At 35.8% G+C, this 15,549-nt stretch overlaps 1 protein-coding gene across 7 annotated transcripts in view; it reads left to right on the top strand.

Annotated features, from left to right (window-relative positions):
• LOC135208054 (cAMP-dependent protein kinase type II regulatory subunit-like) overlaps window positions 1-15,549 on the top strand; it is a 333,802-nt gene that overhangs the window by 243,616 nt on the left and 74,637 nt on the right. The window contains exon 2 of one of the 7 annotated variants that reach the window (XM_064240195.1): window positions 2,067-2,865. The exons of the other annotated variants lie outside the window; for them this stretch is intronic. Coding sequence (XP_064096265.1) covers window positions 2,799-2,865 — 67 coding nt within the window. The 5' untranslated portion in view covers window positions 2,067-2,798. The remainder of the gene's footprint in view (window positions 1-2,066; window positions 2,866-15,549) is intronic. 7 annotated transcript variants of the gene reach the window in all.

Genomic DNA, 15,549 nt, shown 5'->3' with positions numbered 1-15,549 from the left:
TCTGTTTGAATGGCAAGTGTGAGGGCAGTGTTGCAGTGATAGTGTGCTCTTTGTTGAGAAATCAAGTGTGAGGTCACTGTTCTCTTCGTGATAGTGTGAGTTGAGGGGGAATTGTGAGGGTATTTCAAGCAATTTAGTATTATTATCATTACTATTATAATTATCATTGTTACTATTATTTAGAAGATGATCCCTATACCATATGGAAGAAGCCCACAGGAGCTATTGACTTTAGATTGAAGCTTCCAAAGTTTATTATTATTATTATTATTATTATTATTATTATTATTATTATTATTATTAGGAAGGAGGCCTTCCCTGAGGGCAGTAGCATTGAATAATATAGCTGTTTCGACGACATTTGATTTATATAGAATCTTCTTAATTCCTTATCTTTTTCTCATCAGCATGTATAGCTGGTATATCAGGTTTCCTAAGGAGATATAAAGCTTTCAGTTGTGTTAAGTTTATTTCCCTCTGACGTGTCGACACCGCACAGGCAGTCATCTAAGAAAGTATAAAAGTAAGTGAATTAAGATGACTGCCTGTGCGCTGTCGACACGTCAGAGGAAATAAACCTAAGACAACTGAAGTCTTTATCTGTCCTTAGGAAACCTAATATACCAGCTACATGCTGATGAGAAAAAGATAATGAGAAGACTATATAAATTAAATGCTGTTGAAACAGCTATTATTATTATATTATTATTATTCAGAAGACGAACACTATTCATATAGAACAAGCCCACCACAGCACAGGGGCCACTGACTTGAAATTCAAGCTTCTAAAGAATATTATGGTGTCCATTCGAAAGAAGTAACAGAAGGTAATGGGAGTCACTGAAAATAAAAAGAGATCGCTTATAAGAAAAAAAGAAACTTCCATATTAATACATAAATAGATGAAAATGTAATTGAAATACTAAGATACAATGAGAAATGATTTCAGGTAGTAAAGCATTGCATCTTCGCCTGAACCTTCGAGGTGTCCCAGCTGCAAGAGAGATCCTCAGGGGGAGCGTCCCACATCGTTTGTAAATTGGTGTGATCTCGTGTAAATGGCAGTGTGCTCCAGATTGTAAGCGATGGTTTGAGATCATTTTTTTTATTAAGGAATGGGGATGTGCACTATGGTTCAGTAGCAGTTTTTTAACTTTGGTTTGAATGACAGCAAAATCACACTAGTTAATATGTTAACTGTGGTTAAAATGATAGGAAAATCACACTAGTTAGTATGTTAACTTTGGTTTGAATGACAGGAAAATCAATCTATTTAATATGTTAACTGTGGTTAAAATGACAGGAAAATCACAGTAGTTAGTATGTTAACTTTGGTTTGAATGACAGGAAAATCACACTAATTAGTGTGTTAACTTTGGTTAAAATGACAGGAAAATCACACTAGTTAGTATGTTAACTTTGGTTTCAGTGACAGCAAGACAACACTGTTTGAGCGACAGTTGTCACCTGACAGCTAACAACTGAGGGCGTAGATTCACCCTGGCTAAGTGGCAGTCTGCGTTGCATAAGATTTTGAAAACGAAAGGGTTAAAGGTGGCGCTATTTAGGTCTTGAGGGAAGGCTAGATAGAATGATGATGATGATGAGCCTACTTCTTAACTGGCATACTTGCATATTAATGCATTGGTAATACGTGTGACTTGTCGGTTCTTTTCATTCAATAGGACTCGCATATGTTTCAGATGTTGCGTGATTAGTGGGCTAATGCGTGGTCTTATACTTTATTTTTAAACGTAATGATGTATAAACACACGCATATCTGTATGTATATATATGTATGTATGGTGTGGTTGTATGTGTGTGAGAGAGAGAGGGAATGAGAAAGAGTTTGGCAGATACATGGGTGATATATATATATATATATATATATATATATATATATAATATATATATATATATATATATATGTCTTCCCTATTTATATAAATATTTTAGTATCATTGAATATACAAGAAATCTTTACAAGTTACTATGAATCTCGTTCCTTCATAACCCTGATTTATTCAGTCAAATTTTACAAACTGATAAGTAAGTGTTATTTACAGAGTGGTCATTGAAACAAAATTCATTTTTGGAAGTGTTTGGGAGCAGTAATCCTCGCGAATAAAACGTTCCTGGTGATGATATCAAAACCTTTAACAAGCAAGTCTGTCTAAGGCGGTTTCGAAGCGATAGCACAGAGAAACAGCGAAACAAACAAATTGATAGATATCGTTGGCAATAAGCTGCAAAGGACATAATCCTGTGGACTTTGAGATCTGGGATCGTTCCTCAGCAGGACACCGCCCCCTGGAGGAGAGGCCCTGACCCGTCTCCCGTCCGAGTGTCCTCCTGAAGTCGCCAAGATCGGTTTGTGCAGCAGCTCCCTCTTCAGGGGCGGGTCCTCTTCCTCTCCACCTCCTGCTTCCCTTCCGGAGAAGCCGAGGAGCAGTCCCTCCGACGTGTCAGAGGTCCCCGCCCAGGCTTCTTCGCCCTCTTCTCCACCCGTGACGTCCGTCCCGTCACCCGCCGAAGAAGGCCGCCCGCAGAGCTCAGACGAACACCCACTGGAACCAGCTTCCTCCGTGTCTCCTACGTCGAAGTTCTCCCCGGAGGGAGATTCTGCGGGTCCATTGACGAGTAGCGGGTCGTCGAGTAGCGGGTCGTCGAGTAGCGGGACGTCCTCCGTCGTGCCTATCGCTCCGTCCACTCCGCCACCCATCCCAAAGGGTTCCCCGTCGGAGGACACCTCGCACTCGGCGGAGGGGGAAGGGGTAGAAGGGGCGGGAGGAGGCGAGATGAGTACCGAGGTGGCCTCGCCCGCGCCTCCCCTTCTGAGGGAGCCCGTCGATTTGGACTTCGAAGGTAAGTCGGTTGATCGGGGCCTTTTGGCAGCACAGGCTCTTCTCTAAGGGAATCAGACGCCAAGCGTGGACCTATGGACATGTCCCAACAAACAATAGGAGCCGAAGTAGGTTCAAGGTTGGTGGGGGATTATCACTTATTCTCTCTCAAGTTGGGTCAAGTGGACGAGGAATAAGCAACCCAGTGTGGACTTTTGGACTCGGGCAGCCTTAATCAAGACGATTTGTCTCCCTTTGAATACTTCTTAAAAAGCAATGAGATAATAAGATCTTCATTGTTTAGGATTCATTGTTTATATTGTTAGTATATATATGTGCGTATATATATACATGTAAATTGATGCTAATATATATATATATTATATATATATATATATAAATATATATATTAATAGATATATATAGCATCAATTGACATGTATATATATTACGCACATATATATACTAACAATATAAACAATGAATCCTAAACAATGAAGATTATATATATATATATATATATATATATATATATATATATATATATATATATATATATACTATATATATATAATCTCACATATCTGAATATCTTAGTTAGTTTGTTATTCTGTAGGTGAAGGCTCTTAGCGCATGTGGGCCGGTTCTAACCTGAGTTGTCTCGCTTTGCATGGCAAGAAGGCTCTGTCTAACGCACTAAACTTTCACACACATGAATGTAGAATCTGTTGGTCCCTTTCACCTGATATACCTGGATTTTTAATTGCCTCTTTAACCTCCTCATTCCTTGGTTTCCTCACATCCGGAGACCTATACCGTCTTTTATCCATAGGGGGGTTAGTGCCGTCAGTGCACCTCATGCGGTTCGCTATAGGCATTACTCCCTTAGGCCCCTAGCTGCAACCCCCAGTTCGTTCCTTTCACTGCACCTCCGTTCATATTCCCTGTCTTCCATCTTACTTTCCCCAACCCTTTCCTAACTATTGATTCATAGTGGAACTGCTTTGAGGTTTTCCTCTTGTTACACCTTTCAAACCTCTACTCTACTAATTTTATATTCTACTCATACCATTTCTGGCTTGTGAGGAGAGATTATTATTTTATTTTATTATTATTATTATTATTATTATTATTATTATTATTATTATTGGGCACAATTTTCAGTGTCGAAAATGATAACAATGATTGCAGGTCCACAATAATATCGCATGTGAAGTATATAAAGTGTTTAATGATAAGAGCTTTCGAACCCTGCACCAGGTTCATCCTCAGCGATATTATTGTGGACCTGCAATCATTATTATTATTATTATATATTATTATTTATTATTATTGATTATTATTAGTTATTATTAGTATTATTAATTACTTATTATTATTTAAGAGATCTTATTACTTTTACTTAACATCTTGCTTGCAACAGAAAATCAGTTATTACTATTATTATTATTAACTGCATGGCACAGCTCCAAAACAAGTATATACTATCCTTGGTACACTCCAGAAAAATATATACATGGAGATTTTTATTATTATTATTATTATTATTATTATTATTTTGATCACCCAGACATTCTAGAATAAGCCCCAGAGACTAATAATAAAATGGATAGGCTTTTTCTGAATACAAAGGCCATAGACCCATGTGTTGTAATGGCTTATGGAAGTAAGCCTTATATGTATTATGTCGTATTTAGCACTCCTGTGTAGCTTGAATAAACACACACACACACTGACGTTGATTTTCATGAATATAATGAGGGCTGAATCGTGACACAACAAAAAATGGCAGAATTAATTTCACGGTTACCTAGTCATAATAATTCCTTGTTGCGTCAAAGTCATCTTTGGGTTTTTATTATCATTCGTCCTTTAATCTTATTTCGTCTTTTATTTTATTTTATTTTTATTCTTCGAATTAAAACTGGTTTATAAAATATCCACTTAATAAGAGATCTGGTGGAGATCCGTTCTCTCTTATACGCCACTAAAGAAAACGGGCTCTGACGTCATCGCAGTTTGAGCGTAAACGCAAACATTTTGAATCGTTTCATACAAGAATGAACGCAATTTAAGAAATTTCGTCTTATTATGATTTGAAATGTGGAGATACACACATTGAATCACATTTAATTGGATCGTATGTTATTAGCAATACATTAGCACGCTCATAAACATCCAAAATAGACAAGAAAACTTAACTTTTATCTTTTGGTTCAAATCTTTTGTTTTCGTAGATTATTCAAATAACATTAACAAAATTTTTTATAGTCTTTTAGTATAAAATAACTACACGAAACTTATGAATGCGTTGATTAGCCTTTACATTATACGCTGTTACGTAGTATATTGATTTTTCAGTGATAGGTTTTCTCAGTACCTGTAGGTTAATATACTAATATAATATAAAATATGTTTAACTTTATTCTGTAACCCTCCTCAGTTGATAGTGTCGTTAATATGTATTATAAATTTTTAAACAAATATAACTTTAATTTATTTGATTTTTTTTATTATAGTGAATGATGACTTTATATAATATAATATATATATATAAGATATAATTATATATATATATATATATAATATATATATATATATCTATATATATATACACACATAAATATATATATTAAACTACATGTATATATATGTATCTCTATATAATATATATATATATATATATATATATATATATATATATATATATATTTATATATATATATATATATTTAAATAGTATAGTAAATAAAGGTAATGTCACGGATGAAAATATATAATATATTAAATATATAGTGTTCACGTGTATGTAGGTGTACATAGCTGTGTGTAGTACATAAAAGTAATGTTATTTTTCCTCTTGTGTTCCAGGTAAGATTGTCAGACCTATGCAGAGTCCCTCCAACGAGTTGGAACGTGGCAGGAGGGTAAGTTGGTATAGACCTGCGTTTCTGTCTAGTCAGAGAAAGGTTGCTGTAAGTTCTGTCTCCCCGACGCCAGATAGTTCATGCGATAAATGAATCTTGAGATTGCTCTTTTCTTCTTTCAGTGAAATTGAAGACTCTCTCTCTCTCTCTCTCTCTCTCTCTCTCTCTCTCTCTCTCTCTCTCATGGAAGTGTTTTGCACAGTAGTCTCATTTGTTATTCAGCTCTCTCTCTTTCTAATGGAAGTGTTTTGCACAGTGGTCTCATTTGTTTTTGAGCTCTTTCTCTCTCACTCTCCAATGGAAGTGTTTTGCACAGTAGTCTCATTTGTTTATTCAGACCTTTCTCATCTCTCTCTCTCCTCTCCCTCATCTCTCTCTCCCTTTCACTTTCTCTCTCTTCCTCTCTCTCTCTCCAGCGTCATCACTAGTTATAAATGGAAAATGATCTGCACAGTAGTCTCATTTGTTATTCAGCTTTCTCTCTCTCTCTCTCTCTCTCTCTCTCTCAGTAATGGAAGTGGTCTGCACAGTGGTGTCATCTGGTATTCTCCCGCTCTCTATACACATCTTGCTGTGAAACAGGAGAGATTCTCTCTCTCTCTCTCTCATCTTCAGCATCAGAAGAAGAGATCGAGGCAGAAAATGAATTAGAGTCAGATGCCGGAAAGAGAGACCAGAGTCTTATTGGGGAATGACGTAATCACCTGATTTGCGACTTGCAAATTCTCTCTCTCTCTCTCTCTCTCTCTCTCTCTCTCTCTCTCTGGTGATTTCTAAAGATGGTCTTTGCAACACCTTCCAGGCCACCCGATCGCACATTTATATGATATCTGTCGTGTTCTTGGACGTGTTTGCATTTTGTTCGCCCGCACTTTTTCTGTCCGCCCTCAGATCTTAAGAACTGCTGAGGCTAGAGGGCTGCAACTTGGTATGTTGATCACCCACCCTCCAGTCATCAAACATACCAAATTGCAGCCCTCTAGCATCAGTAGTTTTTATTTTATTTAAGGTTAAATTCAGGCAATGCTATAGGACAGGCCACCATCACCGGGACGTGGCTGAAAGCTTCATGGTCCATTTTTTACTTGTTTATATCTACTTTAATATATTGTGCTAGAAGGTATCGGGAGCAGTGTCCAAAGTCGTGTGTGTAAAATTGAATTAGGTTTGGGGCTAATGCCGTGTGGCATTCATTGATTGCATTATTCCTTTTATTTTTCCCGTAGAGTAGCAGCGCCGTCAGTGCACCTCACGTAGTGCACTTTAGGTATGACTTAAGGGTCTTCGCAACATCCCCTCAGCCCCTAGCTGCAACCTCTTATCATTTCTTTTACTGTACCTCTGTTCATATTCTCTTCAATCCATTTTACTTTCCACCCTGTCTAAAAATTATTTCCTAGTGAAACTGTGAGACTTTCCTCCTGTTACGCGTTTCAAACCTTTTTACTGGCAATTTCCCTTTCAGTTCTGAATGACCTCATAGATCCCAGCACTTTACCTAAAGTCTCTATTCTGTTCTATTATATTCCTTTTTTCTTAGCAAAATTCATCATAATCGAGCCTAGCTCGATTATGATGAATTTTGGACATGGGTTACCCAAAACTTTTCTACGGATATTCTTTGAAGCCTTGATCCTCATCTAGCTACATGATCTGACAGCCGGTTTGGTCGATGTTGACTATTGTTTTCATCCATTATTGATATTATTATTATTATTATATTCAGAAGACGAACCCTTTTCTCAAGGAACAATCCCGCAGGAGCTATTGACTTGAAATTCAGGCTTACAAAGAATATTATGGCGCCCATTTGAAAGAAGCAACAGAAGATAAATGGGAAGTACAGAAAGAGGTGATCAGTAATAAGAAGATATAAATTAAAATAGTAAATAAATTAATTAAAATGTAAGTAAATTATAAAAATACAGAAAGAATAGTCTTAGGTTAGCATTGCATTTCGTCTTCGCTTGGACTTATGAAAAAGTTCCAATGACACAGCATCCTCAGAGCGCCTCAGTGGCGTGATCCGTATGGTCTTGGCCTGCCACCTCGGTGGCCGCGAGTTCGATTCTCAGGCACTCCATTGAGGTGTGAGAGATGTGTATTTCTGGTGATAGAAGTTCACTCTCGAAGTGGTTCGGAAGTCACGTAAAGCCGTTGGTCCCGTTGCTGAATAACCACTGGTTCCATGCAACGTAAAAAAACGCCATACAAACAAACAAAAACGACATCCTCAGTAGAGGGGCTGTTCCACAGTCTCAAGGTGCGAGGAATAAAGGACCTCGGGAACTGAGAAGTTCGACAGGGAGGCACATTTAGTGCATATTAGGGCTTCTATGCAGCGAATCCTGCTCTCGGCAGGTAAATGGGATCAGGAATCGATTGTGGATGTGAAAGATCTCCGTTGAAATGCAGCTTGCATTAATATATGTCTCTGAACCTTTGTCTGCCACAGCTTCCTTACTGTATGAAATATGGGATGGATTGGATTAAGATAATACAGCATTTAAAGTTGACGTATATTTCCTTTTTTAATAATTGATCTCTTTCTGTTTTTCCCTTTACCTTCAGTTACTTCTGTCAAATAAACACTGTAGTATTCTTTTGCAGCTTGAATTTCAAGTCAGTGGCCCCTTTGGTGGGTTTGTTCCATATGAACAGGTGTTTTTCTTTTGAATATAATGTAATAATAATAATAATAATAATATAATAATAATAATAATAATAATAATAATAATAATAATCTTTCTTGGAAGTTTGAATTTCAAGTCAGTGGCCCCTTTGGTGGGCTTGGTCCATATGGACAGGTGTTTTTCTTTTTAATATAATGTAATAATAATAATAATCTTTCTTGGAAGTTTGAATTTCAAGTCATTGGCCCCTGTGGGCATATTCCATATGAATAAGGGTTGTTCTCTGAATAATGATAATATAATAATAATAAAATATAACCTCTTTCACACCACATGTGTTTCCCCATCCTATGTTCTTTTTTTTCAGCGGTGAGTCAAGCAATTAGTAGAAGGAGAATTAACGAAGCTTTCGTTTCCTAACCACGTCCAAATCCCTGACGTCAGTCCGAAGTCACATGGCCTTTGGCTGACATCATTCGACCACGTGTTACGTCTCTCTCTCTCTCTCTCTCTCTCTCTCTCTCTCTCTCTCTCTCTCTCTCTCTCTCTCTCACACACACAAAAGCAGCGGTAAATGAAGGTGCTTAGATGTGGAATAAACTTGAGTTTTGGATTGAACAGTGAATGATTTAGTTATTGGTGAGATTTAACCAATAGAAATATAGTTATTGGCGACATTAACTAATAAGGAAAAATTAGTTATTGTTTAGATTGTAATAAAAAAAATTTGAGATATTGGTGAGATTCTAATAAAGAAAAATTTAGTTATTGGTGAGAAGCAACTAATAAAAAAATTTAGTGATCAGTGAGATTCTAATAAAACTTTTTTTGATATTGGTGAGATTCTAATAACAAAAATTTAGTTATTGGTGAGATTAACTATTAAAAAATTTAGTTATTGGTGAGATTCTAAGTATTGGTTGAATTAACTATGATAGTATTTAGCTATTGGTGGAATTAACTATGAGAAAACTTAGTTATTGGTTGAATTAACTATAATAGTATTTAGCTATTGGTGAAATAAACTATGAGAAAACTAGTTATTGGTGTTATTAATTAACTATTAAAAACTAGATATTGGTAGAATTAGCTATGAGAAAAATAGTTATTGGTGGAATTAAATATTTAAAAACTTAGTTATTGGTTGAATTAACTGTAATAGTATTCAGCTATTAGTGGAATTAACTATGAGAAAATTAGTTTTTGGTGGAATTAACTATTATAAAACTTAGTTATTGGTTGAATTAACTGTGATAGTATTTAACTATTGGTGGAATTAACTATGAGAAAAACTAGTTGTTAGTAGAATTAATTATGAGAAAATGTAGTTATTGGTACAATTAACTATTAAAATACTTAGGTATTGGTTGAGTTAACTGTGATAGTATTTGCTTATTGGTGAAATTAACTATAAGAAAATGGTTATTGGTGGAATTAACTGTGAGAAAACTAGTTATTAAGGAATTATCTATAAGAAAATGGTTATTGGTGGAATTAACTAAGAAAATATAGATATAGGTGGAATTAACGATTTAAAAAAATAATTTATTGGTAGAATTAACTATATGGAAAGTCTCTTATTGGAATGAACTAAGGTAAAAGTTTATAGAAGGGGAATTAACCATAAGAAAATATACCTATTGGTGGAATTACCTATGATAAACATTAACTTAATTGTATCTAATGGCAGTGATTAAGGCATCCCCCGCCCCCCAGCTGTCGTTTCTTCCGCAAACTTTTGGGAAATTCGGGGCCCAGGGTCACTTGTCACTGGTAAACAAGGTCGGCGATATTTTTCTGACCTAATTCCAGGTCAGCGAAGAAGAAAGTCGAAGCGAAATTGACGGGAAATGAGGTGGAAACCGAAGATTGATGATTCTGGGTGAAGAGGAGAGAGAGAGAGAGAGAGAGAGAGAGAGAGAGAGAGAGAGAGAGAGAGCGAGTGTTAAGAGTTACAAGGATAAGGATGTCTCAAAGACTGATTAGTCCATCCGACGAAAAATCTTGTCCTCACTTATGTGTGTGTGTATATATATATATATATATATATAATATATATATATATATATATATATATATATATATATATATATATATATATATATATATAATATATATATATATTATATATATATATATCTATATTATTACACACACACACACACACACAGGTAAAATTGACGAAAGAAATGGGCTATTGATTTCGAGCATTTGTAGATTCCAGATTCCAGTTTATTTATTTATTTATTTATTTTTGTGTGTGTGGATTCCAAATCCTTCTCTTTGTGACGACGTTGCGTTCCAGCCTTTATCGGAAAGGCATATTAGTATCTGCTTTCGTAAGCAGATAATAAAGATTGATTCTATTTTAGCCCTAAATACTGAGAGAATTTAAGGTCGGTACATATTTAGATTTCAAACTCAAATAAAATAAGAACTACTGAGGTTAGAGGGCTGCAATTTGGTATGTTTGCAGCACTCTAGCCTCCGTGGATTTTAAGACTTGAGGACGGACGGAAAAACAAAGCCACCTCAATAGTTTCCTTTCACAGGAATCTAAAAATCTGTTTGGTGGTATTTAGGTCAAAAAATTTTGAGATTCTCTCAATTTATTTTTCGAGTTTTGTGAGTTATTGGTTTCCAGTGGAAACTGTTGTCATGGTATGATAAATACATGTCGTATGTAGCCCCATGACCAATTCTTGGTAGTCCCATATTAATATTTGAAGCCAGTAGCCCCATGCATAGTCGGTATTCCCATGTTGTATTCCAAGTAGCCAGTAGTCTCATGCGAGTAGGCATTCTGATTAGCCGCTTTGTGTCCTTTTTGTGTGTCAAGGATTTCCTCCGGTTTTATGTCAATGTTGATTTTTTTTTATTCGAAAAACGACAACATGAGAGAGACATTGGTCTAGACTCTGCCGTTTCTTTTGTCTAGAGAAGTGTTTCTCTCTCTCTCTCTCTCTCTCCTCTCTCTCTCTCTCTCTCTCTCTCTCTCTCACGAAAGGTCGATTAGATTAGCTTTTAATGTCTTGACAAATCGCCCAAGATAAGATAAGACTCGCTATCTCAAATTTGCTGTTAACTCGGTAAAGCACTTTGTCAAGAGCTTTATGAGATATATATTACACGTAAGAGTGACTTAGGCTTTTGATAAGTACATGTAGTAATAAAGGAAGAGTTAAATAGATTTGTATTAATAATAAAGGAAGAAATAAAAATATTTATATTTAACTGAGTTCATCTTAAAATGACAGCTCTAGATTCCGTTTTCTATGAAGGTGCTCAGTTGTAGAAAGGTATTATTGAATGAGCGTTAAACCAAGAAGGCAAGATTCTCTCTCTCTCTCTCTCTCTCTCCTCTCTCTCTCTCTCTCTCTCTCTGACCCTTTTTCGCGGTCCCTCTGCCCTCCCTCCCCTCCACCCAGGGCCATAAAGGGGAGGGGGAAGGGGGTCACACGAAAACTGGGTCAGTCTTCAAAGCTTGCCCCTGGCAAAGAGCCAGGTCAGACTTATACCTATAGTCTCGTCTTCCTCTTTGTGGTTATATAATATATATATATATATAATATATATATATATATATATATATATATATATATATATATATATATATATAGATAGATATTAATATATAATATCTAGATATATATATATTATATATACACACACACACACACACTTGGTGTCATTCACAGTAGCAGTCATATCCTTCCCATATTCGTGTTTAAGTTAAAGTGCAGTCTCCTATGTTATTATTATTATTATTATTATTATTATTATTATTATTATTATTATTATTATTATTACTGTAAGTTAGAGACAGAGAAGAGTATCGGCTTATTTTTTGGTCTTTTTTATCGGCTTGAGAGGGATTTTTTTGGTCTTTTTTATGAGAGAGAGAGAGAGAGAGAGAGAGAGAGAGAAAGAGGAGAGACCTTACAGACCTTACATCTTGTTCGGGTTGCCCCGGGTCTCTCAGTGTGAGGCACCTCTAATGTCTACCAGAGAGTTGCTAGTACATCTTCCGGTATATTTTGCATCTTCCAATCTTGGATGGTCTGGGATGCAGCTTAGATATTTGTCGAGCTTATTCTTAAACACATCTACGCTCACTCCTGATATATTCCTCAGATGAGCTGGCAACGCATTGAATAGACGCTGCATTATCGATGCTGGTGCGTAGTGGATTAATGTCCTGTGTGCTTTCTTTAGTTTTCCTGGTATAGTTTTGGGCACTATTAATCTACCTCTGCTTGCTCTTTCTGATATTTTTATTTCCATGATGTTTTCGGCTATTCCTTCTATCTGTTTCCATGCCTGAATTATCATGTAGCGTTCTCTTCTCCTTTCTAGACTATATAATTTTAAGGATTGTAGTCTTTCCCAGTAGTCTAGGTCCTTAACTTCTTCTATTCTAGCTGTTAAAAGGACCTTTGTTACACTCCTCTATTTGTGCAATGATCCTTTTGATAGTGTGGGTACCATATAATATTGCAATATTCAAGTGGACTACGAACATATGTTTTATAAAGCATAATCATGTGTTCAGCTTTTCTTGTTTCGAAGTGCCGTAACAACATTCCCATTTTTGCTTTACATTTTGCCAATAGAATTGCTATTTGATCATTGCATAACATGTTCCTATTCATCATCACACCAAGGTCTTTAACTGCTTCCTTATTTGTGATTGTCTCATTATTAGGTCCCCTATATGCATATAGCATTCCTTCTCTGTCTCCATAATTTATCGAGTTAAATACCATCCTATTTACCTCTGCCCAGTCATATACTTTGTTAAGGTCTCTTTGTAGCGCGTTCCTATCTTCATCACAAGTAATTTCTCTACTTATTCTTGTGTCATCGGCGAAACTACTCACTACCGAGTCCTACTTACTATCTATGTCTGCAATCATAATAACAAACAGTAATGCAGCTAACACCGTACCTTGTGGCACACCGGATATTACCTTAGCTTCATCCGATTTCTCATCGTTTGCGATAACTATCTGTTTTCTGTTGTGTAAAAATTCTTTTAACCATCTTCCTACTTTATCCACGATATTGTGTTTTCTAATTTTCTTCGCTAATATATTATGGTCTACCTTGTCAAAAGCTTTTGCAAAGTCTAGATAAACCACATCTGTTTCATTTTCGCTTTTCATATTTTTGTTTATGTTCTCACGGTGGACTAACAGTTGGGTTTGTGTACTTTTTCCGGGTACGAAACCATGTTGTCTTATATTAAACAAATTATTTTTTATTAAATGTTTCATAATATTTTTCTTCATTACCCTTTCATACACTTTCATAATATGTGATGTTAGACTCACAGGCCTATAATTACTTGCCTCTAGTCTTGATCCACTTTTGAAAGTAGGGGTAATATATGCTAATTTGTGCTCATCATAAATCTTGCCTGTATCTACACTTTGTCTTAATAATATTGCAAGTGGCTTTGTGATAGAATGAAACTACTTTCTTTAATAAATTAGCAGGGACACCATCAGGCCCTGCAGCAGCTCCATTTTTAATTTCATTAATAGCCTGCATAATATCAGCTTCATTAATATCTATGTCTGCTAAATATTCACTATTTTCGTCCCTTACTTTTATATCATTATCTTCATTATCAATTCTAGGGTGAATTCTCTCTTATATCGTTCTGACCATTTTATATTTTTACTGTAGAATTTGTATTTTCCATATCCTTCCCACTTTTTCATTTCTTGCTTATCTCTGTTTTCACTTGCTTTGGAATGGTCTGTTAATTCTATGACATTATGGTCTGAAATACTCGCAATATAAACTATTATTTCTTTAACATAATTCACCTCGTTCACAAATACTAGGTCTAAAGTATTTTCTTTTCTTGTTGGCAGGTGATTTATTTGTTGAATGTTGTATTCTAGTAGCTTATCTAATAGCTTTTCGAATTGCCTCTTATCTTATGCACTACTATTACTCTCTTTTTTTGTATGTATAAATACAACCACAATCTCCTATTCGTTCTTTCCAGTCTACGAAAGGAAAGTTAAAGTCTCCGGATAGGAGAAAGTCCAGTCCTTGTGATTTCTACATATATCATCCAATTTTTCTATTATTATGTCAAACTCTTTAGTATTAGGGGGTCTATATATTACTATGTTCATTAATTTTTCAGATTCAAATTCTACCGCTATTAGTTCACATTCTGAGTTACTATATTTCTCATATATTTTTCCTTGTTTTTTGTCTTTCCCATATATTGTGGTTCCCCCTTGATTCCTATTTTTTCTATCTGATCTATAAGTTTGGAACCATTTTATTTGATCGTCATTCCCAGTCTCTTGAGAGAGAGAGAGAGAGCGTTGACTCTCCAGCAAGAGTTTCAGCTAAAGATGAGAGAGAGAGAGAGAGAGAGAGAGAGAGGTCCTTATCAATGTCTTCTCCAATAACGATTTCAGATTAAGAAAAAAAAAAAACTCGTTTATCCGGAGGCCGTCGGCACTGGCAACTAAGTCGCCTATTGTTGCTCATGATGTAGCCTAGACATAATTTTAGTATATAAAAGGGCAATTATGGTTCCTATATATTTATATTTTGTGCGACTGAAAAATAGCGCCGGTGTGTCATGAGTAAGTAGATTTGCCTTCATCCAGCCCGGGAACGAACACACTCACTTGAAAGTTTACCTTGTCCAAGCTTTTAAACTTGTGTCTCGACCCTCTCTTTTCTTACCATTCTGTTGACCTTTAGCGTGTCCACTTTCATTCATTCTCATCATACTGCTGAATGACCCTGTGGGTCACAGTACTTGGCTTTATATAAGCCTAAATCATTTATCCCTGTCAGCAATGTTAGTTCAGTACTTGTATGAATGATGTCTGAGGAATATTTCTGAATTGACAAGGGAAGATTTTCATTCTGTGGCTTTCAATGGTCAACGCGCCTTATGACGTCATCCAAACTAAGTGAGATGGATGTCTTTCGACTTCCCATTGGCTAATCATTCCGATGACGCCATAAGATCTCGGTTATTGAGTACTTTGTGAATTTTCATTGGCCAGTCAATCCGATGACGCCATGAATTTCGCTTTGTAAAGATTTTCTCCCCTACCTGAATATCGGATAAAAATTTAAAAAATGTGTTGGAATTCTGACGTC

Source organism: Macrobrachium nipponense, chromosome 34 (assembly GCF_015104395.2).
Source record: "Macrobrachium nipponense isolate FS-2020 chromosome 34, ASM1510439v2, whole genome shotgun sequence".
Lineage (NCBI taxonomy): Eukaryota > Metazoa > Arthropoda > Malacostraca > Decapoda > Palaemonidae > Macrobrachium > Macrobrachium nipponense.
The sequence above is the reverse complement of the archived record's forward strand: the minus strand, read 5'-3'. Positions and strand labels throughout refer to the sequence as shown.